This window comes from Ranitomeya imitator, chromosome 5 (assembly GCF_032444005.1).
Source record: "Ranitomeya imitator isolate aRanImi1 chromosome 5, aRanImi1.pri, whole genome shotgun sequence".
Classification (NCBI taxonomy): Eukaryota; Metazoa; Chordata; class Amphibia; order Anura; family Dendrobatidae; genus Ranitomeya; species Ranitomeya imitator.
In genome coordinates this window covers 474180536-474204535 of record NC_091286.1, presented here as the reverse complement: position 1 = coordinate 474204535, position 24000 = coordinate 474180536, and the positions used below count along the sequence as shown (strand labels likewise).

Genomic DNA, 24000 nt, shown 5'->3' with positions numbered 1-24000 from the left:
TTGTATGAAGAGTTTAAACATTTTGTCTCATCAAATGGAATAGATGGTAGTGCCCATATACCAGACATGCCAGGTAAATAAAATGCTTTTTCAGTTCTCTTAGAAAATGAAATCAGATCAAAATGGTATCTGAATGAGTTTTTGTGAAAATTCAGGTGTATTCTTCCAGTACCTCTTTGACCAACGGTAGCACACGCTTCCTTGCCCACAGCAATTCAAACCAGGTATTCTGTGCCCACCAGACCTCTTCATGATCATGCCCTCTCTGAATAAAGTATAGAAAGAAAGATTGTGTCAACTTCTATCATTGTATTATAATGACCACAGCTTAATTTATTTTAGAGTGCTTGATTTCTAATGACAACTGACAATTTTAGTACAATGCATCTGTCAAAAATTCTACATACCACTGCTATGCAGACCATGGATATTTGCCAAGTGACCCTTCCAAGTCCAGAATTTCAAAAAAGTTTTATTCTAGCACTCCCAAGTTCCAGTAAATTGCTATTCAATACACGGGGTTTTACCAACAGAAAAGAGATGTGTTCATTGGGTTCACACAATGGAACTCACAAACAGACCTTGCTGTCTCTAGGATCGTCCATATAAATGGGATGCATCTGCTAGCAGCTGACAAAGCAGACGGACAGGCCATGGTTGTTAAAGACCAATAATTCTGTTTTGTTGTGATAAGACAAAATTCTTATTACATCCATAAGATAAGAGGCACACCCTTAGGAATTAGTTTAACATAAAACCGGTGCCAGTTCCTATGGAGCCAACCACCGAGCTCCTGTAAAGGCTCCCATAAACATTAGACAAATGTTGGTTGAACCCGCTGATATCGACAGGGACGGTCGACTGTCTACTATTTATGGAGGCACTAGCCGACTGATGGTCAGAAATGTTGGATTTCGGACTGATGATCGCACTGTTCTCCCTGAGATTAGCCGCTGGCTGCATCAGTTGATGGCTTTCTCGAAGTGAACACAAGAGCACTCGGCAGAGCTCCTGTGTATGGGAGCTATTAGATGAGATGGCTATCAGTCCAAACATCATTTGGCCGACAACCAATAATGTGTATTACCAGCCTAAAGACTGTAGCAGATAGGAGGAAGGAACTGCACACCAAAAGGATATGCTTTACAGAAGATTTATTATGAGTATCTTAGATCCACTTATTACAATGCAGTAGGTACAGAAATAAGTAACTTTTTGGATGTTGGGGAACAGCCAGAGGATCACAGAGATATCCTACCGCTGCCACAAATTTGTCCAAAATCTCAACTCCGCAGCTGCCAATTGTCATGACAATTACGCCATTGACTACTGATGGCCATGGCTGCTTTCGCTACTAGGCAGCTTATTGGGCACTTCACAGTGAATGTATATGGTCAATGGGATATGCCTAGGTCCCAAAAAGTTATAGGATTCCTGATCTTCAAGATATCTGCCCACTTTGAGGTCCTAGGCGGGAGATAATGCCACATTTCCCATCATGATTTTAGCTTTCGATAGATAAAAACATGGTATATATCGTTATTCATCTGGCTGATATTAATTAGGGGCTGATGTGCAGACCACGTAGTGATGTTCGCAAATGTGTTACATTCGCCACAATGGTGAGAATATGTCTCACATAACTATATGCCAGTTATAAAAAAAAAAAAGTGTAAACTTCCAGCCTTTGGAATAGATAGACTGCTCTTCATCAGATAACCTACTTCAATTACCTGTTCAGAGCAGGTGGTTGTAACTTAACAGGGGGTCATGTAGTGTTTATAGTGCTAGTTCTTACTCCCTTTCAAAGTTATGATGAAGCCACGTTTCAATCCTCAATATGAGAGATAGCTTTATAGATTCATCCCATTTTACATTTGCATCTATGACATCGGGTATAACACTCTTCGTCAGACATGTAGGGATCACTGCAAATATGAAATCTAGGATACAGGTTGGGCTTAACCACAAGGGCAACCAGGACCAGATTCAACATCCAGCTTACTGTGTGACAAACCAATAGCATGATAAACTCTGACAAGAGATTTGTCGAGCACTTCACTTTCTGGAAGGGCGCAACACATCACGATAACAATAAGCAGGTATCAAGCACATGTCCTATTCAATTCCGGATGTTTAAGAATTCAACCTATACGCTGATGCACACATCTCACTTGAGTACAAAATGTAATATAAAGTTTACAAATCTTTAGCACAATTACATCCAGCTGGTTACAGTAGCATTTCTTACTATTATACAACAGTAATAGTGACATATCTACCACTAGTTTGTCAGGCTTGTGAGGATTATCTTCTTAGCAGAATACCGGCTGAGTGCTATTTTTATACAGAATTTCAGAAGTAAGCCAAGCTAATTGGAGTACAGAGGAGGAAAAGGTTCACAAAAATGCAACACTACCTGGTAATGATTTTTGTTCTCAAAGTTCAATAAAATAAAAAAAATGGTAACTAGTTTGCAGAACTTACTGCAAATATGGGAGTCCAAACTTAGCAAGCACAAAAATATGTTGAGAAAGAGGTCTTAGTCAACTGCTTAAAAAAAACATTAATACAACGGGAGAAAACAATGTTGATTCAGCTGTACAATATTATGAGTAGGAATTACGCTAGAAAAAAGATGAAAAAAAAAATGAAAAAAGAAAGGCACACTGCATTTCCCCATGCACACTCTCGCAGTAAACAGCAAATGACAACCTCAAGACTCCACACAACCTCCATAAAAAGAATAGGGAGCAGTTGAGAAAACTAATCATATAAAACTTACATGCCCTTCGGCCCAAGGTCGTGGATGAATGATAGCTGATTCACATCAATAAATTCTCTCTGGAATAAAGTATGTTACAATGTAATTACATACAGATATGTAGAAGCTATTAATACATTGAAGGCTGGGGAAAAAAGGAAAATAAAATTCTCAATTTATTCAGAATTTTACTTTGATACGCTAAAGAAGGGGTGGGGAATCTTTTTTCTGCCAAGGGCCATTTGGATATTTATACCATCCTTGGGGGTCGTACAAACTCCGCCCACAAAGTACATCCTGACTGTGGCACTGGTGTCAGGATGTAATCTTTCATTGCAGGCCCTTCAGTGTTCAGTAGTCAACACTGTGTGTGTGCTATCAGAGAAAGAACAAATTAATGAGCTGGTGGCAATCAAAATACACCTCTCTGCCCAAGAATGTGGTCCCTGAGAATCTTCCCGAGGACCTGATAAAAGGTCATCGAGGGCCGTAAATGGCCGGTGGCCTGAGGTTCCGCACTCCTGCTCTAAAGCCTCCTACTCCTTAAAAGGAATCTGTCAGTAGGATCGGCCCTCTTAAGCTGTCTATATCAGAGTATCTACTATATAATTGTCTAAGGGTCACTTCCGTCTTTATGTCTGTCTTTCTGTCTGTCGCGGATATTAATTGGTCGTCGCCAGCCAGTGGGCGTAGACAAAAGGGCAGGGGAGGCCAGGAAGTATGCAGAGCGAGTCCCCGCCCACTCCGTACAGGCCCGGACCATGGGCACTGTTGGGCCTACCGCGGCCAAAAGAAAGGGACTAAATTAGCGGCCGCGGTCAGTGATGACAGCCACGGTCATTGAGGACGGCCGTGACAGCAGGAAACAGCGCAGCACATGCGGCGGTGACAGCTGCGGACGGACGGCGAGTATTTACTACGTTGCTGTGCTATATACTCCGTGGGCTGTGCAATATACTACATGGGCTGTGCTACATACTACGTGGGCTCTGCACTATACTCCGTATTCTGTGCTATATACTACAGGGGCTCTGCAATATACTACGTGGCTGGGCAATATACTACGTGGGATGTGCTACATACTACGTGGGCTCTGCACTATACTCCGTGGCCTGTGCTATATATACTAGTGGGCTCTGCACTATACTCCGTGGCCTGTGCTATATACTAGTGGGCTCTGCACTATACTCCGTGGCCTGTGCTATATACTACGTGGGCTCTGCAATATACTACGTGGGCTCTGCAATATACTCCGTGGGCTGGCCAATATACTCCGTGGGCTGGCCAATATACTACGTGGGCTGGCCAATATACTCCGTGGGCTGGCCAATATACTCCGTGGGCTGGCCAATATACTCCGTGGGCTGGCCAATATACTCCGTGGGCTGGCCAATATACTCCGTGGGCTGGCCAATATACTCCGTGGGCTGGCCAATATACTCCGTGGGCTGGCCAATATACTCCGTGGGCTGGCCAATATACTCCGTGGGCTGGCCAATATACTCCGTGGGCTGGCCAATATACTCCGTGGGCTGGCCAATATACTCCGTGGGCTGGCCAATATACTCCGTGGGCTGGCCAATATACTCCGTGGGCTGGCCAATATACTCCGTGGGCTGGCCAATATACTCCGTGGGCTGGCCAATATACTCCGTGGGCTGGCCAATATACTCCGTGGGCTGGCCAATATACTCCGTGGGCTGGCCAATATACTCCGTGGGCTGGCCAATATACTCCGTGGGCTGGCCAATATACTCCGTGGGCTGGCCAATATACTCCGTGGGCTGGCCAATATACTCCGTGGGCTGGCCAATATACTCCGTGGGCTGGCCAATATACTCCGTGGGCTGGCCAATATACTCCGTGGGCTCTGCACTATACTCCATGGGCTGTGCTACATACTACATGGGCTCTGCACTATACTCCGTGGCCTGTGCAATATACTACGTGGCTGGGCAAGATACTACGTGGCTGGGCAAGATACTACGTGGACATGCATATTCTAGAATACCCGATGCGTTAGAATCAGGCAACCATCTAGTAGGTCATATGAAACTTAATAAAATGATACCTTGACTTCTGAAATCTGATGACTCATACCAGAAAAATCCTTATTTTTCTTATATGTAAATAAATTGTTCAGGAATATGGGGCGGCCTGTTATCTCCCCGAGAATGTGATGCCAGAGCTTATTTTAAAAGAAAGCATTAAGCTACTTACTGGTAGCGGCATTTTTCGGAGGCCCATGACAGCACACGAGAGAGGGGATCCGCCCTTAAGGAACAGGAAACCTACAGATACAAAAGGGCGGCACCTCTCCCCATGCATCAGTTGTATTTCAGAGCCTGAGAGGACTGCCGCGGTTAGTGGTACACAAATATACAATATATACATTATATACATTTGAAACAAAATAACCCATTATTGTAATAAGACACCATACGTGAGATTTACATATTACGCTATATACATATCAGGAAGTGCTACCCCCACGTGAATAGGGAGGGAACTAAGGGTGCTGTCATGGGCCTCCGAAAAATGCCGCTACCAGTAAGTAGCTTAATGCTTTATTCGGACTCCCATGACAGCACACGAGAGATTTACAGAGATGTAAGCTACCTTAGGGAGGGACTATAGATTGTAGCACCCTTAACCCAAAGGAAAGATCAGAGGAGGACCCCAAATCCAACCGATAGTGTTTAAAGAAAGTGGAAGGGGATGACCATGTGGCCGCCTTACATATCTGCTCCACTGACACTCCAGATCTTTCTGCCCAGGATGACGCCATGGCCCGGGTGGAATGTGCCTTTAGGTTCTGCGGAGCTGGCCCCCCACCTGCTGTATAAGCTAGAGAGATAGTTTCCCTAATCCATTTAGCCAGTAAATATTTCGATACTCTAAATCCTTTCTTTGGACCTTGGAAGGAAAGAAGCAGTGCCCCATCCTTCTTCCAATTATCAGTAGCTGAAATATACTGAAGAAGAGATCTCCTGACGTCTAACGTATGAAGCTCCTGCTCTTTAGGATTAGAGGGATTAGGAATAAAGGACGGCAAAACTATCTCCTGTGATCTATGGAACCGTGTCGCCACCTTTGGCAGATATGCTGGGTCTGGTCTAAGGACTACTCTGTCTGACAAGATTTCAGTGTATGGAGGAGCTCTGGAAAGTGCCTGTATATCCCCTATCCTGCGAGCTGAGGTTATGGCGATCAGGAAGGCTGTCTTAAGTGTCAACATTTTGATCGAGGCCTCCTGCAGAGGTTCAAAGGGGGGTTTAGTTAGAGAGGACAGAACTAAATTTAAATCCCATGGAACTGTTCTGTCTTTATGCAGTGGTGTAGATCTACTAACTGCCTTCATAAACCTCGCTATCCAGTAGTTATTCGCTATATTACAGGAAAACAGGGCACCTAAAGCTGAGACCTGTACCCTAAGGGTACTAGGAGAGAGTTTCAACTCGAACCCCTTCTGTAGGAACTCTAGGATTTGTTGTACTGGCACCCCGTCTTGGATATTAAACTTTGAACAAGACAAGAACTTTCTCCAAGTCCTAGAGTAGATTTTCGTAGTTATTTGCTTTCTACTCTTTAGGAGCGTCTCCACCAAGTTTGGAGAGAAGCCTTTCCCCACTAATAGTGACCGTTCAAACACCATGCCGTCAAATGGAGCCCCGTCACTTGTGGATGGGAGATCGGTCCCTGCGAAAGCAAGTTCGGGATCTCTGGCAGTACCCAGGGGACCGCTACAGACATTGTCTTGAGCCAGGTAAACCAGGTTCTTCTGGGCCAAAAGGGGGCGATAAGGATGACTTTCGCTCGATCCTCTCTGATTTTCCTCACCACTAGAGGTATCAGGTTCAGTGGTGGGAAAGCATAGGCTAGTGGAAAATCCCATTTTATGAGAAACGCGTCTACCGCCAGGGGATTCTCCCTGGGATTTAGGGAGCAAAAAAGTTTTACTTTTCTGTTGTTTCTGGTGGCGAATAGATCCACCACTGGTTGACCCCATCTGCGGACGACAAGATTGAAAATGTCCTCGTTGAGAGACCACTCTCCCTGTTTTAACACATTTCGGCTGAGGAAATCTGCTGCCACATTTTCTTTTCCTTTGATGTGAAGAGCTGTCAAAGATAGAAAATTGAGCTCTGCCACCTGGAACAACCGATCCGTGATCTGCATTAAAGTTTCGGAACGAGTTCCCCCTTGCCGGTTTATGTAAGCGACCGCCACTCTGTTGTCCGACAGAATTCTGACGTGCTGGCCCTGCAGATATACGAGGAATTTTTTAACAGCCAGTTCAACCGCCAACAACTCTCTTTGATTAGATGAAAATGTTGTGAAGGGTTCCCACTGTCCCTGGACCACCATGTCCCCCATATAGGCTCCCCACCCTGAAGAGCTGGCATCCGTGGTTATCACGTGGGTGACATCTATCATCCAGGGAACCCCTGCTGATAAATTTTGTTTATCTAGCCACCATCTAAGGGAATTCACTGTTATCGGCCTCAATGTCAATTTTCCATTCAATGCGCCTCCTAAGGCTCTGTCATGGAACAGGACTTCATTTTGTAGGGACCTGGTGTGGAACTGAGCCCACTTAACTGCTGGGATGCAAGATGTGAGTGACCCAAGTAGAGACATTGCTTGCCTAAGTGTCATGGAAGGTGTATTGATTGCTCTTAATACAAAACTCTGAATTTGGTCCATTTTCTCTATAGGGAGGAGACACTGCTGTGTCACTGAATTCAACATTAACCCCAGGAATTTTTGAACATTTAGGGGCTGTAATTTAGATTTTTCAAAGTTTATGATCCAACCCAACCGTTCTAGTTTGGTTTTAGCAATCTCCCATTGTGACAGACAATGATCTACCGAGTTACCTACAATGAGGAAATCGTCTAAGTAGGGGACTATAAGGATATTTGACTCTCTTAAATGCGCCATAACTTCCGCAATTATTTTAGTAAACACCCTAGGTGCCGAGGTGATCCCAAAGGGGAGCGCTCTGAATTGAAAATGTCGAATCCTACCCCCCATTAGTATCGCTACCCTCAGGTATCGTTGGAAATCAGCATGAATGGGTACATGATAGTAGGCATCTTTCAAATCCACTACTACCATGAAACAGTTGTTGAAAAGCATTTTTATTGCCGAATTGATGGACTCCATTTTGAAAGTACAGGTCCTTCTCAAAAAATTAGCATATAGTGTTAAATTTCATTATTTACCATAATGTAATGATTACAATTAAACTTTCATATATTATAGATTCATTATCCACCAACTGAAATTTGTCAGGTCTTTTATTGTTTTAATACTGATGATTTTGGCATACAACTCCTGATAACCCAAAAAACCTGTCTCAATAAATTAGCATATTTCACCCATCCAATCAAATAAAAGTGTTTTTTAATAACAAACAAAAAATCCATCAAATAATAATGTTCAGTTATGCACTCAATACTTGGTCGGGAATCATTTGGCAGAAATGACTGCTTCAATGCGGCGTGGCATGGAGGCAATCAGCCTGTGACACTGCTGAGATGTTATGGAGGCCCAGGATGCTTCAATAGCGGCCTTAAGCTCATCCAGAGTGTTGGGTCTTGCGTCTCTCAACTTTCTCTTCACAATATCCCACAGATTCTCTATGGGGTTCAGGTCAGGAGAGTTGGCAGGCCAATTGAGCACAGTAATACCATGGTCAGTAAACCATTTACCAGTGGTTTTGGCACTGTGAGCAGGTGCCAGGTCGTGCTGAAAAATGAAATCTTCATCTCCATAAAGCATTTCAGCCGATGGAAGCATGAAGTGCTCCAAAATCTCCTGATAGCTAGCTGCATTGACCCTGCCCTTGATGAAACACAGTGGACCAACACCAGCAGCTGACATGGCACCCCACACCATCACTGACTGTGGGTACTTGACACTGGACTTCAGGCATTTTGGCATTTCCTTCTCCCCAGTCTTCCTCCATACTCTGGCACCTTGATTTCCGAATGACATGCAAAATTTGCTTTCATCAGAAAAAAGTACTTGGGACCACTTAGCAACAGTCCAGTGCTGCTTCTCTGTAGCTCAAAAGTGGCTTTACCTGGGGAATGCGGCACCTGTAGCCCATTTCCTGTACACGCCTGTGCACGGTGGCTCTGGATGTTTCCACACCAGACTCAGTCCACTGCTTCCTCAGGTTCCCCAAGGTCTGGAATCGGTCCTTCTCCACAATCTTCCTCAGGGTCCGGTCTCCTCTTCTCGTTGTACAGCGTTTTCTGCCACATTTTTTCCTTCCAACAGACTTACCATTGAGGTGCCTTGATACAGCACTCTGGGAACAGCCTATTTGTTGAGAAATTTCTTTCTGGGTCTTACCCTCTTGCTTGAGGGTGTCAATGATGGCCTTCTTGACATCTGTCAGGTCGCTAGTCTTACCCATGATGGGGGTTTTGAGTAATGAACCAGGCAGGGAGTTTATAAAAGCCTCAGGTATCTTTTGCATGTGTTTAGAGTTAATTAGTTGATTCAGAAGATTAGGGTAATAGGTCGTTTAGAGAACCTTTTCTTGATATGCTAATTTATTGAGACAGGTTTTTTGGGTTATCAGGAGTTGTATGCCAAAATCATCAGTATTAAAACAATAAAAGACCTGACAAATTTCAGTTGGTGGATAATGAATCTATAATATATGAAAGTTTAATTGTAATCATTACATTATGGTAAATAATGAAATTTAACACTATATGCTAATTTTTTGAGAAGGACCTGTATGTTTCACCAAAAACTTATTGAGACCCTTAAGATTTATAATGGTTCTGTAAGATTTATCAGGCTTCTGGATTAGGAACAGGGGAGAGTAAAACCCTTCCCCTGCCTGAGAATACGGCACTTCTACCAAAACATTTTTGGAACAAAGAGTCCTCACTTCCTCTTCTAGGGCGAATTGTTCAGTGGGAGATGAGCGCCAGGGTGTTAATCTAAATTTGTCCTGTGGAATATGAACAAATTCCAGCTTGAGACCATGGGAAACAGTGTCTTTTATCCAAACGCTGTTTGTGATTTTCGACCACTCTGCCGAGAAATGCAATAGTCTCCCTCCCACTGGAATTGCCAGTCATTGGTCTTGTTTTTTATTTTCCGTCTGGTTACGGCGAAACATGAGACCTGTACCTCGCTTTCGCCTATCCTCCCATCTGGGACGATCTCTCCCTGGTGAAAAGGTTCGCTTTCCTCCCCGGTTGAACCTTCTTTTGTTGAAGGGACGACGGTATGGATTGAACAGGTTGGGAAACTTTTTCTTATCATCTCCTGCTTTCTCCAGGAGTTCATCCAGGGTAGGCCCAAATAAATATTCGCCTTTACAAGGGATAGCGCAGAGCTTCGCTTTTGCCTGCATATCCCCCGGCCAGCATTTCAGCCATAGGGCTCTCCTTGCAGCATTAGAAAGTCCTGCTGCTCTAGCTGCCAACTTTACGGAGTCAATTGAGGCGTCTGATAAAAAAGCCGCCCCCTCCTGGATTACAGGTAATGCTGAGAGAATGGACTCTCTAGAGGCCCCTTGTTTTAATTGGGTCTCCAACTGGTCCAGCCAGACCATCATTGACCTTGCCGTGCAGGTTGAAGCTACCGCAGGTCTTAAGGAGCCAGCTGCCATCTCCCAGGTTCCCTTCAGGAAGGTATCCACTTTCCTATCCAGGGGGTCTTTAAGTGTTCCCATATCTTCAAATGGGAGAGAAGATCGTTTAGCTACCTTGGCAATTGCTGCATCCAGCTTGGGTGCTTTCTCCCAGTTACCTACTGCTGGGTCATCAAAAGGGTATCGGCGTTTTTGCGCAGGTGGTAAGGAGCCTTTTCTCTCAGGTTTCCTCCATTCCCTATTAATAAGATCTTGTATTTTCTCATTTAAAGGAAACACTCTGCGCTTCTTTTGCTCCAATCCACTGAACATCATTTGTTCTTTGGATAGTTGAGGCTTGGGTTCCGATATACCCATTGTGCCTCTGACCGCCTTTACCAATTTGTCTATCCTTTCTAGGGGTAGGCAAAACCGAGCAGCGTCTTCTTCCGAAGAGGAGGATGATGCTGCTGAATTGTCTGATTCTTCGGACTTGTCCTTTTCCACAGACGAATCAGATGCCCACTCAGTTCTCTGCCTAGAACCTCCTGACTGTGAAAGGTTTTTAAAGGACTCTTTAACCTCCATTCTAATCATCTCCTTGAGACTGGCCGTAATAGAGGAGGATTCTTCGGCTACCTACGGGGATAAGTAAGGTAGACTAGAGTGTAAAATCTACATGCTATACCCCCTCCCCTCCTTCCAGAACCTCACCGTCTGCTGGATACAGGGGTCACATAGTTTTTTAGGGTGTGAGTCAGGCAAGGGAACCCCGCAGATGGCACATTCCCTATGCTTCGCCTTACTGACGTTTTTCCTTCCCTGCATAAAACACATGAGGGGAGACTAGTCACTAAGTGAACTTTCTCGAAGATCACTTACCAGTGGCTGCTCACACCCAGAAATACCGAAGCACGAGGGGGATCCTTTTTGACTGACCCTCCAGACCCCTGTCTGGAGGAGCTTCTGCGGCCCGAACCATCGCTCCTTTTTTCATGTTCCTTCTCCTTGGGTTTCTGGGATGCTTGTTCCAGCAGCACAACCTGCTGATCCTGATCTGAATCCATTTTCAGTAAATTGGAGCCAGAACCCGGGAACATGCTGCTGGAGCCGCCTTATAAGGCCCCTCCTTCGGTCAGCGCACCTTGCCCAGCTTGCTTGTTTAATTTTCCCGCCCCCCCGCAGCTGTGGGGAATCAATCGTCGCTCCGGAGGGATTGCGGCATGATCTCCGGTGGGCGCCGCCATCTTGGAGCCCCCGCGCATGCGCAGGAGCTCACCGATCCGGAAGACGTCGCCGGCTCCGCCCCCCGACGTCACCACAGCTTACAGCGCTTCCTGTCAGCGCTGCAGCTCTCGTGGAACGCCGAGGCCGGCCAGCTACGATCCGATCGGCGCCCCCCCGATGCCGCCGCGCTCCCCCCTGCTCCAGAGAGACCCACAGCCCACGGGAAGGGCGACTTACCAGACGCTGGCCCCGGAGACCGGACACCCCCTGGCGACCGCTCCTCGCTGCCTAGTCACCGCCGTGCCACCCTGCCAGGGCCACCGTGACTACTTCAGGTACCCGCACCGGCCGAAGTGGGAGACCCTCTCGCCACCAGAATCGGTCCGGCCGGCCTGGACTCCTGTAGTTTCTATAGGCATCCAGTCCCTTCAGGAACAGGAAACCAACTGATGCATGGGGAGAGGTGCCGCCCTTTTGTATCTGTAGGTTTCCTGTTCCTTAAGGGCGGATCCCCTCTCTCGTGTGCTGTCATGGGAGTCCGAATAAAGGAAGTGTTACCAGTGTCAGTCATGTAATTAACGCAGAACTGAACTTTGTTTCATAACAAACATGTTAGCAGCTGCAGCTCTCACAGCTCTGCTGCATGCAATAATTTTACAGCAGTGTGGGTCTGTGAGATGGAAGCTGAGAGGAACCTGCAGATGTGTCAGGTATAATCACACACAGCTCTGCAATGAGATCAGGAGAACAGCCATTACATGTCTCACACTGGTAAAGCCCCTTTAGTCTGGACGCGGATTCTGATGTAGATCAGTTCACAAGCCCAAAATCCTGAACAGCTCATTTATTTCTTTGGAATAAGATAACGGTTCTCAGATATCAAGATATCAGTTTAATCAGTTTCCTATGACCTACATAAATGGCTGAGGAGGGTTGAGCCTACTGACAGATTGCCTTTAATTTTCAAAATGGAAATCTATTGGGCATCTATAAAACCTTAAGATTTAATTTAAGGCTTAGTTTACATGCCCAGTGGTCCATTTCTGCATTAATTTCCATTTTGAGATAAAATGAAATACAGGTATAGTAACAGTACAGGATGCATACATTTGAGTGAGGGTGGAATTATCCCAAAATGTCTTCTGTTTGACTGCAATATATCTGCAATCAGTTTTTAAAAATGGATAAAAAAAAAACAAAAACAAAAACTGTCTGTACAACATTGTTGTCTGGTCAATAAAAACAAACAAACCCTGAACCATTGCCTATCCATTAAATAATGAAGTGTTTTAGAAACGGATTACAATAGAGGTTATAGCTTTTGTTAATGGATCTCTTTAAAGCACCTATTATACCCAGAACACTAAGTGTACAGAGTAAACACAGATCTGTTACACAAATGAAGCAAAAACGGAAACCAAGTGTGACTTTGTTTGTAACAGATTCAATTTAAAAATGGTTATGGACATATGACAAAAAGACACGTAAATAGAGTGTAACAGGTCATTCAGTGTAAAGGATAAACGGTATAAAAAACAACAAATAAAATGTCGACTTTATATTCATGCAGGAAAAACAAAAAACAAAAATAACACTACACAATAATTAAGATGAACCTCCAAACAATGCAAAAATTGATTTTTTGTTCCTACTCCTCTCCATTGCTGAGATGTGGCGATAATCAAGAAGACGCCCATAAAAGAAGCTTTAAGAGCCACATCATATCTCCATAACCCAGGAACAAAAATAAATTAAAAACAAACCATAAATGTCAGATTCAGGAGAAACAAGGGCATTCATACCAGGAAAAGATTCACATTTATGGCGAGTGACAGATTCTTTTTAAAAGGTTCCAACAGGACTGACAGGGACCCAGCACTGACAATTGTCACCACAGGTAACTCCACTCTGAGTAATGCTGCGACAGGCTGCATCAACTCTATGGGAATGGAAGGGGAACAAAAAATAAAGCCGCAAAATCTTACTTACTGTTGCATGATAATTCCTGTACATTGGCATCTTTAACAGCGCTGATAAGTAATCTTCTAATTGTTTCTGCAACAAAACAGAGGAACTCTTCACATTAGGATAGATCATGCAACATACATTGTGGTATTTACATGTTAATATAAAGAAGTGAATTGTGGTAGCTCAGATGATCGACATAATGTACTTATTATAAAGCATATCTGCATAGATATGTATTATGTGAGAGCATAGTAGCATGAACGCTTACATTCCCAAATTTTAATGTTCTTGTCCGGAACCTGCATTACCATTGCAGATGAGAAGAGTAAAGAAAATAAATTAAATGAAGAAAAAAAAAACCCTTAAAAAAAAAACAAAAAAAAATTATCAGGGATTAAGTGATACATAGGAGGAGATATATCCTAACGGATTGCATCTTAGTATAGGTGTTGTACAAAATGACCATAAACCTGTCAGTTTTCACAGTTAACTTCCACCAAGGTGCAATTCTTAGCACATGGACATGTACAGAAAGCACACACACACACACAGTTTCTCATAACTAATGACCCAACTATCTACTATATAATTGTCTAAGGGTCACTTCCGTCTGTCTTTCTTTCTGTCAGGCTCGGATATTCATTGGTCGCGGCCTCTGTGTCATGGAAATGCAAGTCGCTGATTGGTCTCGCCAGCTGCCTGTCATGGCTGCCGCGACCAATCAGCGACGGCCACAGTCCGTTTAGTCCCTCCCTACTCCCCTGCAGTCAGTGCCCGGCGCCCGCTCCATACTCCCCGCAGTCAGCACCCGCTCCATACTCCCCTCCAGTCACCGCTCACACAGGGTTAATGCCAGCGGTAACGGACCGCGTTATGCCGCGGGTAACTCACTCCGTTACCGCTGCTATTAACCCTGTGTGACCAAGTTTTTACTATTGATGCTGCGTATGCCACCATCTAGTATTATATAAAATAATAGTTAGGTTATTAGTCATGAGAAAACACATTGAAGCCATTAGCAGTAATTAATACTAGTACTAAATAATATACTAAACTAACCTGCAAAATATATGGTGCATATATGTGTATATCTGAAGTGACTCAGTGATCGGAGCCAGGGAAGTGTAGTATTAATAAGCAATACTTCACATATTGTGTTTCCACGGCCATTCTGCATTTATCATGGTGTCACAATAATATAGCAAAACTATAACCACACCTCATCCACACTAATGAAAGAATCCAAATGCAGTTAAAAAGTGAAATAATCACCCTTCTACTGGACGACTGCTCTTCTCGAACAATCTCTGCATTCCGGGGCAAATTTGGCATCGACCTGACATCTCCTCTTCTTACTGTTTGTCTTCTCACTGTGTGGCTAAAAAATAAAAACTTCATGCAACAGTCACAATCCAGTAGAATCAATAACTAGATTGTGCCAGAAAACACAGACCTCCTGGTAGGGATCGGGATTCTGATGAACGCTTTGTATCGGAGGAGTTCTCTGTGGAGGTCTTGAAAGTGCTTGAATTTTCTCTTAACTTGCCACGTGAACTCCCCATGCGTCAGCTCAATTGTGTAAATGTTCAGAACGGATGTCTAGTATTATTAGAAGCCAAAAGATTAAAGAAAGACAGTGCTCCCCTCAAGATGGAATGGCCACAGGTTACACTAGTTTAAACATATGATGGCCTTTCTCCTGGGGGATTTAAACTCAACATACAATTCCATAGACCCTGTTAAACGGTGATATATGTGACCATATTATCCAGTCAAGAGAAAGATGGAAGGTGGCATTTAAAATCTTGTTTCAAATTATTACATTGACTTTAAGTTTCTTATTTGGTCACTAAACCTGTGTAAATAGTAGTGTGTGTGTTAATATGTGTTAGTGTAGTATTGAGATAGTCATTTTTCTCTTCTCTACTGAAATTCCAGTAAAGGATTCACAAGTCAGAGAATAATTGAAAATGGTTTATTGTCAACGTGTTATAAAGTCATCAGGCTTCTTCCTCAGGAAAACCACATGTACAAGGAACAAGGGAATACGTACACTTAAACACATCAACAAATTGCAGAGAAAGGGGGGAGGACCACAATCACATGGGGTGTACATCAGTACAACCAATTGTCCTAACAGATAAAGTTAACATTTTTAATTAAATCTAAAAATGATAAAAGAAGATTTCTGGTCTTCTCCCATCAATGTATTATGACAAAATCACTGGTTAAAATACTGGAGGGTTAAGCTTAGTTGCATAATGGGCTGGCTTTCATGTGGACATCCACAGAGTGGGTGGAAGGATGTCCACCTTATCTGCACCTGCAGAGCCGGCACCACCATGTTCAGACAGGACATGTGTGGTGTCAGTCATGTGATCAGTCACATGGGAGTAGGAATCAGATGGTCTGGGGCTTAAGTAGCTGGCCTCAAAAGACAGCAGTGGTCAGTGTCTGGAGGGGAAACACTCCAGGAAAGTGTTTGTGCCTGTGTTAAAGGACCTGAACCGTGGACATTGCTAACCTTGAACTGGCTGATCCACGCTAGAAGGAGGATTGTGTTTTGCTCAGAGGGCCGTGTTTATTTTCCCAGCTTGGTTTAAGCTGACTTTAATAAACTAAGCATGTTCTTAAAGGGCCACTGTCACCCCCCTCCAGCCGTTCTAAACTAAAAGAGCCACCTTGTGCAGCAGTAATGCTGCATTCTAACAAGGTGGCTCTTTTAGTTTTTTGTTCATGTATTCCCAAAATAAAGCACTTTGAAATTTATCCAAAATACCTCTCTTTGTCCATGTAGAAAAGAAACAAAGCACAAATATTGTTTTATCCAGGATAGGTAAAATTTAAAAAATACAGTAAATGCTCAACTATAGAATTGATGTATTAACTATTTAATAAAAGAAAACCAGTAGAACAAGGTTAGGAATACAAAGTGGTGTTAGCCATTTGCATTGTGCAGTCGTTAATATCCTTCTACATGCAGAATATTGTGATCACAAATTCCAGGAGCTATTACAAGAAGTGTACAGGTCTTTGACAAATTAATGTTAAAAAAAAAAAGACAATTTATTGTTCATACCTTCGAAGTTGATGATGAAGCAAACCTCTCCACTTCTAGGACCTTGACTTTAATGGGGCATCCTATTAAGTATGTTTGAAGGTCGGGCTCCTTAAAACCTTGCGTGTTATAAATAGCAGAAAATGGAATGCTGACACCTACGAAAAAGAGCTGGGTATAAGTAAATGTGATGGAAACATAGGAGGGGCACAGCTGGAAAACCGTCCTCACAGCAGGGATCAAAGAAAAAAAAATAATTTAGCATTATGGCAAGTTCTGGCTGGTGAAGTCCCTTTAGAAAAAAAGTTCAGAAGCTCTGTGGATAAAAAATAAAAAAGGTAAAAAAAAAAACGGAATAAAAAGCGAACAAAGTCCGAAGTACTACAAAATGATGTTAAAAAAAAAAAGCAAAAGACAAACCAACATTTCGCTATATCAAAGAAAAAAGAAAAAGTTGCAGCTCTTCCAAAATGGCGATACATACAAATATAATCTTCACATGTTAAACTTTTATTTTAAAAGGTGTGATGCATTTAAGTTTTTGCTTGAGCCACACTTATGCTCATTTTTATACATTTTTTTCCAAATGCTCTCTTATGCAAAATTAAATTACCGTGCCAGCGTGTATAAAGTGGTGAATGGCATTTTCACAATGCATCAAGTGTCTACTTTTAGAATACGTACGGGAGTTTGGAATTCTCAATTTATTTCCGGATTTTTCAGACTAAAAGATGGACTTTTATCTTCAAAAAAATTTGGAGTAAAATGGGGGGTGCAAATGACAAGTGGACCAAAAAGTGGTGCAAATTAGATCCAACACACTTATGGTTTTTCCATATTTTAGAAAAAAATATATTTAAGAAAAACAAAAACAAACTTGAATGAGGCCTAAGACACCTTGCACCACTTCATTAGTACAATGATTTTCCACTTGGTATTGGGGTCATAACATTAGGACTGGCAGGTGAAACCATTATCCTATACAGAGTAATGGCTTTACACGCGGGAATGACTCTGAACTTTGCACTAACACAGCATCATTCCCACTTGAATTTTCACAGTAAAATGTTAGGTTTACTTGATTTAATTGCTCTTATTGTAAAAATCTTAAATAAAAGTAACATTTGATATAGTCATGCCACATTTTTTTTAAATTGTAATATGAGGTGGCACAACATTCCCTTTTCCCTCTGTCATCCGCATACTAGAAAACAGCACCTCAATACATCATATCTAGTAATCCTTTCTAGAGTAATGCTTCTGTGCTTGATTTACAAATCGGCTTTGTAAGAGCAGATCTTTATGAAAGTAAATCCTTATGTAGCGGGGAGAACTTACCACTCGTTTTGGGGTCCGCGACAATATCACAGTCCACTTCTTCCCCATCGAAATGGAGCTCACTGGTGTCAAGATTTTCAATGAGATTACTCATGTCTGCAGCAATCTTCTCCAATGTAGAAGAATCTAGTTTTCTTTCGGTTCTCAGTGACATTTTGTGCACTAACAGCCTGTTAACACAGGGGCCTGTAGAAAATACAGAAGATCAGCAATGATTTAGGGTGCATACCAGTTTTTAATTTTGAAAAAAAAAAGGAATGCATTTTTATAGGTTTACATTTAAGAACTGTCTCCAGTCTCGCACATAAATCCCTTTTGCCCTTAAGTGACTCCTGCCGGTATCCGCCACTTCCTAATAAAATCATCCCAGGTAAGCCGACCACAGAAATAAAGGTAAAGAAAGTCAGGATCATCATAGATACATATGGAAATCTGCTTTCACATTTCTTACAGTCATCAGTAATAAGGGAGTTAACAGAAGCTCATGTTTGGCAAAGCATGCCATCGCTGTGGTTTGTCCGGATGAAGACGTGTGACACTTCATAACACGTTGACCAATAAATTGCATTCTTGGATTCCTGAATCCTCATAACTTTTCTGCAGGCAGCGCAGATTTAACCCATTTTACTCCAATCCTTGATGAGGCGAGGTATGGGAGAAAGGAACAATGTGCAGGAGGGAAGAGAAGAGGCACAGGCTGTGGGAGATGTCACTTTCTATAGAGCGCAAGTGCTGCTACTCAAAGTATACCCCATGTTCGAAAGCAACATCTCCTCTTCCAGCTTTCATCCGGCCCAGTCCGTCCTCCTCACAACTTCTGACCTAGCTGCCTGTGCTTCAGCTGTGAGGTTATCTCAGCTTTAATATACTAATATTCCCTAATGTCTCTCCACCGGCCACAGAAGGCAGGAGCTTTTCTCTACTCCATGGCCTGCTGTGTGTTTAGGATGCGTTTTGTGTTCAGTAATGTGATGGCAGCCATTTTTTTAATTTTTTTTTTAAATATTCATCAATTTATAATAAAGAAAATCAAATGAAATAATGCATTATTTTGTTGGAGTAAACCTTTAATAACCCAATACAACCGTACTGAAAGGGGTCATCCGCTACTAGGACAAAGCCTTCTCATATCCCATGCTCGGCTCTGATAAAATAAAAAAATCCTACTGTCGCCTCCTGTGCCAGCGCTCTATCCTGGATTGCCGAGAGTTTGTTATGACACGTGACCCCGATGTCCAATCAGTGCTGGCATCACTGTCCCCGCCTTCAGACAAACTGAACATGAAGAAGTCCGAAATCAACTGCAGCAAGGACTTCCTCTTCATGTTCAATTTGTCCGAAGGCGGAGACAGTGACAAAGCGCTGATTGGGGGCAGGAGTCACATGTCACAACAACCACACGGGAACCCGAGGAGCGCGAGTGCCGACAAATCTGGAACAGGAGGAGAGTACGAGCTTTTTTATTTTATTGTAGGTATGACAAGTAGTTGTCCATGTAATGGACAGCTTCTTTAATGTGTGGCTGTTGCCTTATAACTCACCTTTAGCTACATCCACAGAGTGACTTAGAAACACAAATTAGATCATACGCACGCAGGACAAAAATGGGAACAAAAGTGAAAGGCTTGCCAATGTATGATTTATTTATAACCTATCAGCAGATTGTACTGGATGCTAAACAAATAAGGCAAAAAGACACAATATCATACCTACAAAATAAAAATGTACCACTGTAACGAGTACTTCAATGCTAGATATTTACAAACCTATAAACTGCCCCCTAATCTGGATTCACTCATTGAGCACTTGTTGCAAAGGTTCATTTAACAAAGTCAACTTTTTTATAAAGGGAAAAAAAAAAAGCACAGGCTGTACACGGGCTACAGATCAATTGCCACATCTTTTGTGAAAATTCTACACATTTCCATTGCAAATTTCATTAATTGCACTGTTATAACTGAAATTAGATTTTAGGCCGATAATCTGCATGTTTCTTACCACACAGCACAACCCAGAGCTGCTATAGAGCGGATGCCTATTTGGCTCACAGACAGGTACATAGTAACATAGTAACATAGTAACATAGTAACATAGTTAGTAAGGCCGAAAAAAGACATTTGTCCATCCAGTTCAGCCTATATTCCATCATAATAAATCCCCAGATCTACGTCCTTCTACAGAACCTAATAATTGTATGATACAATATTGTTCTGCTCCAGGAAGACATCCAGGCCTCTCTTGAACCCCTCGACTGAGTTCGCCATCACCACCTCCTCAGGCAAGCAATTCCAGATTCTCACTGCCCTAACAGTAAAGAATCCTCTTCTATGTTGGTGGAAAAACCTTCTCTCCTCCAGACGCAAAGAATGCCCCCTTGTGCCCGTCACCTTCCTTGGTATAAACAGATCCTCAGCGAGATATTTGTATTGTCCCCTTATATACTTATACATGGTTATTAGATCGCCCCTCAGTCGTCTTTTTTCTAGACTAAATAATCCTAATTTCGCTAATCTATCTGGGTATTGTAGTTCTCCCATCCCCTTTATTAATTTTGTTGCCCTCCTTTGTACTCTCTCTAGTTCCATTATATCCTTCCTGAGCACCGGTGCCCAAAACTGGACACAGTACTCCATGTGCGGTCTAACTAGGGATTTGTACAGAGGCAGTATAATGCTCTCATCATGTGTATCCAGACCTCTTTTAATGCACCCCATGATCCTGTTTGCCTTGGCCGCTGCTGCCTGGCACTGGCTGCTCCAGGTAAGTTTATCATTAACTAGGATCCCCAAGTCCTTCTCCCTGTCAGATTTACCCAGTGGTTTCCCGTTCAGTGTGTAATGGTGATATTGATTCCCTCTTCCCATGTGTATAACCTTACATTTATCATTGTTAAACCTCATCTGCCACCTTTCAGCCCAAGTTTCCAACTTATCCAGATCCATCTGTAGCAGAATACTATCTTCTCTTGTATTAACTGCTTTACATAGTTTTGCATCATCTGCAAATATCGATATTTTACTGTGTAAACCTTCTACCAGATCATTAATGAATATGTTGAAGAGAACAGGTCCCAATACTGACCCCTGCGGTACCCCACTGGTCACAGCGACCCAGTTAGAGACTATACCATTTATAACCACCCTCTGCTTTCTATCACTAAGCCAGTTACTAACCCATTTACGCACATTTTCCCCCAGACCAAGCATTCTCATTTTGTGTACCAACCTCTTGTGCGGCACGGTATCAAACGCTTTGGAAAAATCGAGATATACCACGTCCAATGACTCACCGTGGTCCAGTCTATAGCTTACCTCTTCATAAAAACTGATTAGATTGGTTTGACAGGAGCGATTTCTCATAAACCCATGCTGATATGGAGTTAAACAGTTATTCTCATTGAGATAATCCAGTACGAGACTCTTAGCATATTTGTTGTATATTACTCTAACAAATTTCGATAATGCTGACATAAAAACTTCAGTCTTAGGCTACTTTCACACTAGCGTCGGAATCTCCCCGTCGCAATGCGTCGGGCAGAGATTCTGACGCTAGCGTTTAACGCACTGCACAACGGAGGCAGCGGATGCATTTCTCCGGCGCATCCGCTGCCCCATTGTGAGGTGCGGGGAGGTGGGGGCGGAGTTCCGGCCGCGCATGCGCGGTCGGAAAAAGCGGTCCGTCAGGAGCAAAAAACGTTACATGTAGCGTTTTTTGCTCCCGATGGTCCGCCAAAGCACGACGCATCCGTCGCACGACGGATGCGACGTGTGGCAATCCGTCGTCAATACAAGTCTATGGGGAAAAAACGCATCCTGCAAGCACTTTTGCAGGATGCGTTTTTTCTGCAAAACGACGCATTGTGACGGATTGCAGACAACGCTAGTGTGAAAGTAGCCTTATTTATATGTTCCCCAATACGTTGATTGGTTTACCGCACTTAGGCTTCGGCTATTTTTTGTCACTTCACACTGGCATCTACAGTAGGTTTGTGATTCTACTAACACTAGATTACGTCGACAAGATCCTACTGGTTGTAATTGTAGACACTTATCGCTCTATTGATAACACTATCAAAAGAATCTAAGGCCATAATATCTTTGTTTGGTTCATAAGCACAAAGGTCAAGGCTGCGGTTAGCATCGGCAAGGTTGGGCAGATGCCAAGTGTCAATGAATGCAGGAGGGCCCAAGTGCTGCTCCACACTCTAAATATACAACCTACGTAGTTTCTTACCCAGGACACTACAAAAAAGACTTCTCTGTTCTGACATACTATTTCAGTGCACAGAAATAAAATGGCATACAAGTCTTCCTAAAATGTATAAAGCAAGACTGGCAAAATAAAGTTTACATGGCGAAACTTTGCTGTTTTCTGCTTCTGTGTTCTGTAATCACAAATTAAAAGGAACCTGTCACGAGGTATGGATGATATAAGATACAGCTACCGCCTTTCAGGGCTGATATACCGAATTCTACAGTATAACACTGTAGATAAGCCCCCGATCCGACCTGAAAGATAAGAAAAATAAGTCTTGTTATACTTATCTGCAGGGCAGTCCGGTCCAATGGGTGTCGCAGGTCCGCGTCCGGTGCCTCCCATCTTCTTGCGATGCCTCCCTCCTGCTTGCTTCACGGGCTCCGCGGCATCACGCTCCGGCGCAGGCCTACTGATCTGCCCAGTTGAGGGCAGAGCAAAGTACTGCAGTGCGCAGGCGCTCTCTGACAGTTCATGCCAGTATTAAAGGGAACCTGTCACCCCCAAAATTGATGGTGAGGTAAGCTCACCGTCATCAGGGGCTTATCTACAGCATTCTGTAATGCTGTACATAAGCCCCCGATGTAACCTGAAAGAGGAGAAAAAGAGGTTGTATTATACTCACCCAGGGGCGGTCCTGCTCCGATGGGTGTCTCAGGTCCGGAACAGCGCCTCCCATCTTCATTCCATGACGTCCTCTTCTGATCTTCACGCCGCGGCTCCGCGGCGCAGGCGTACTTTGTCTGCCCTGTTGAGGGCAGAGCAAAGTACTGCAGTGCACAGGCGCCGGAAAGGTCAGAGAGGCCCGGCGCCTGCGCACTGCAGTACTTGCTCTGCCCTCAACAGGGCAGACAAAGTACACCTGCGCCGAAGCCGTGGCGTGAAGACCAGAAGAGGATGTCATGGAATGAAGATAGGAGGCGCCAGAGCGGACCTGAGAAACCCATTTGACCGTACCTCAGCGGGACCGCCCCTGGGTGAGTATAATCTAACCTCTTTTTCTCCTCTTTCAGGTTACATCGGGGGCTTATCTACAGCATTACAGAATGCTGTAGATAAGCCCCTGATGACGGTGAGCTTACCTCACCATCGATTTTTGGGGTGACAGGTTCCCTTTAAAATCATTGCTCTCGGCAGCACATTGACTTGAGTAAACAGCTGATGCCCTGCCGATGACAATGGTAATCTATGCAAACATACTGATGATTCTATGGGCATACAATTATGATTGAAGGCTGTTTTCAAAAGGCCATTCGGCTTACAGATAGTAGTTAATTTTATGAACAGACGTTCATTAGTTCTCAAAATTTGCATGAATTCATAAGAAAACTCAATGTGCCTTTACACGGTGTGCACAATTATTATGCAATTCGTGTTTTTCATGATTCATTTTTCTTACTTAACAGCTACAGTGTTGATTGTTAATCCAAAAGTTTAATAAACATGAATATTTAACCCCTTCCCGACATGCGCCATACATATACTGCTCTGTGGGAGCTGCGATCCCGCAAACATCAGTATATGTATGGCGACATGATCGTGCGGCCTCACGGTGAGCACCACGGCGATCGGGTGCAGGTGTCAGCTCTGTGTGAGAGCCGACACCCTGCAGCAACGCCCACGATCGGTGCTAGCAACGATCGTGGGTATTTAACCCCTCTGACGCCACTGTCTGTGGTGACAGCGGCATAGAGGAGCATCACGCACGGAATGAGCTTCCAACAGGACAAGCGCCATCCTCAGTGATGAAGTTCGCCCACCGCCACGTGGAGTGTCACTAGACTA

At 43.5% G+C, this 24000-nt stretch overlaps 1 protein-coding gene across 3 annotated transcripts in view; it reads right to left on the bottom strand.

Moving 5' to 3' along the window:
• The window catches only part of PLD1 (phospholipase D1), a 452191-nt gene that overhangs the window by 113042 nt on the left and 315149 nt on the right, over window positions 1-24000 (bottom strand). For all 3 annotated transcript variants that reach the window (XM_069727329.1, XM_069727327.1, XM_069727330.1), the window contains 7 exons: window positions 17962-18147; window positions 16645-16781; window positions 15019-15164; window positions 14838-14943; window positions 13587-13652; window positions 2786-2844; window positions 173-265 (listed from right to left, as the gene is read on the bottom strand). In XM_069727329.1, coding sequence (XP_069583430.1) covers window positions 173-265; window positions 2786-2844; window positions 13587-13652; window positions 14838-14943; window positions 15019-15164; window positions 16645-16781; window positions 17962-18115 — 761 coding nt within the window. In that variant the 5' untranslated portion in view covers window positions 18116-18147. The remainder of the gene's footprint in view (window positions 1-172; window positions 266-2785; window positions 2845-13586; window positions 13653-14837; window positions 14944-15018; window positions 15165-16644; window positions 16782-17961; window positions 18148-24000) is intronic.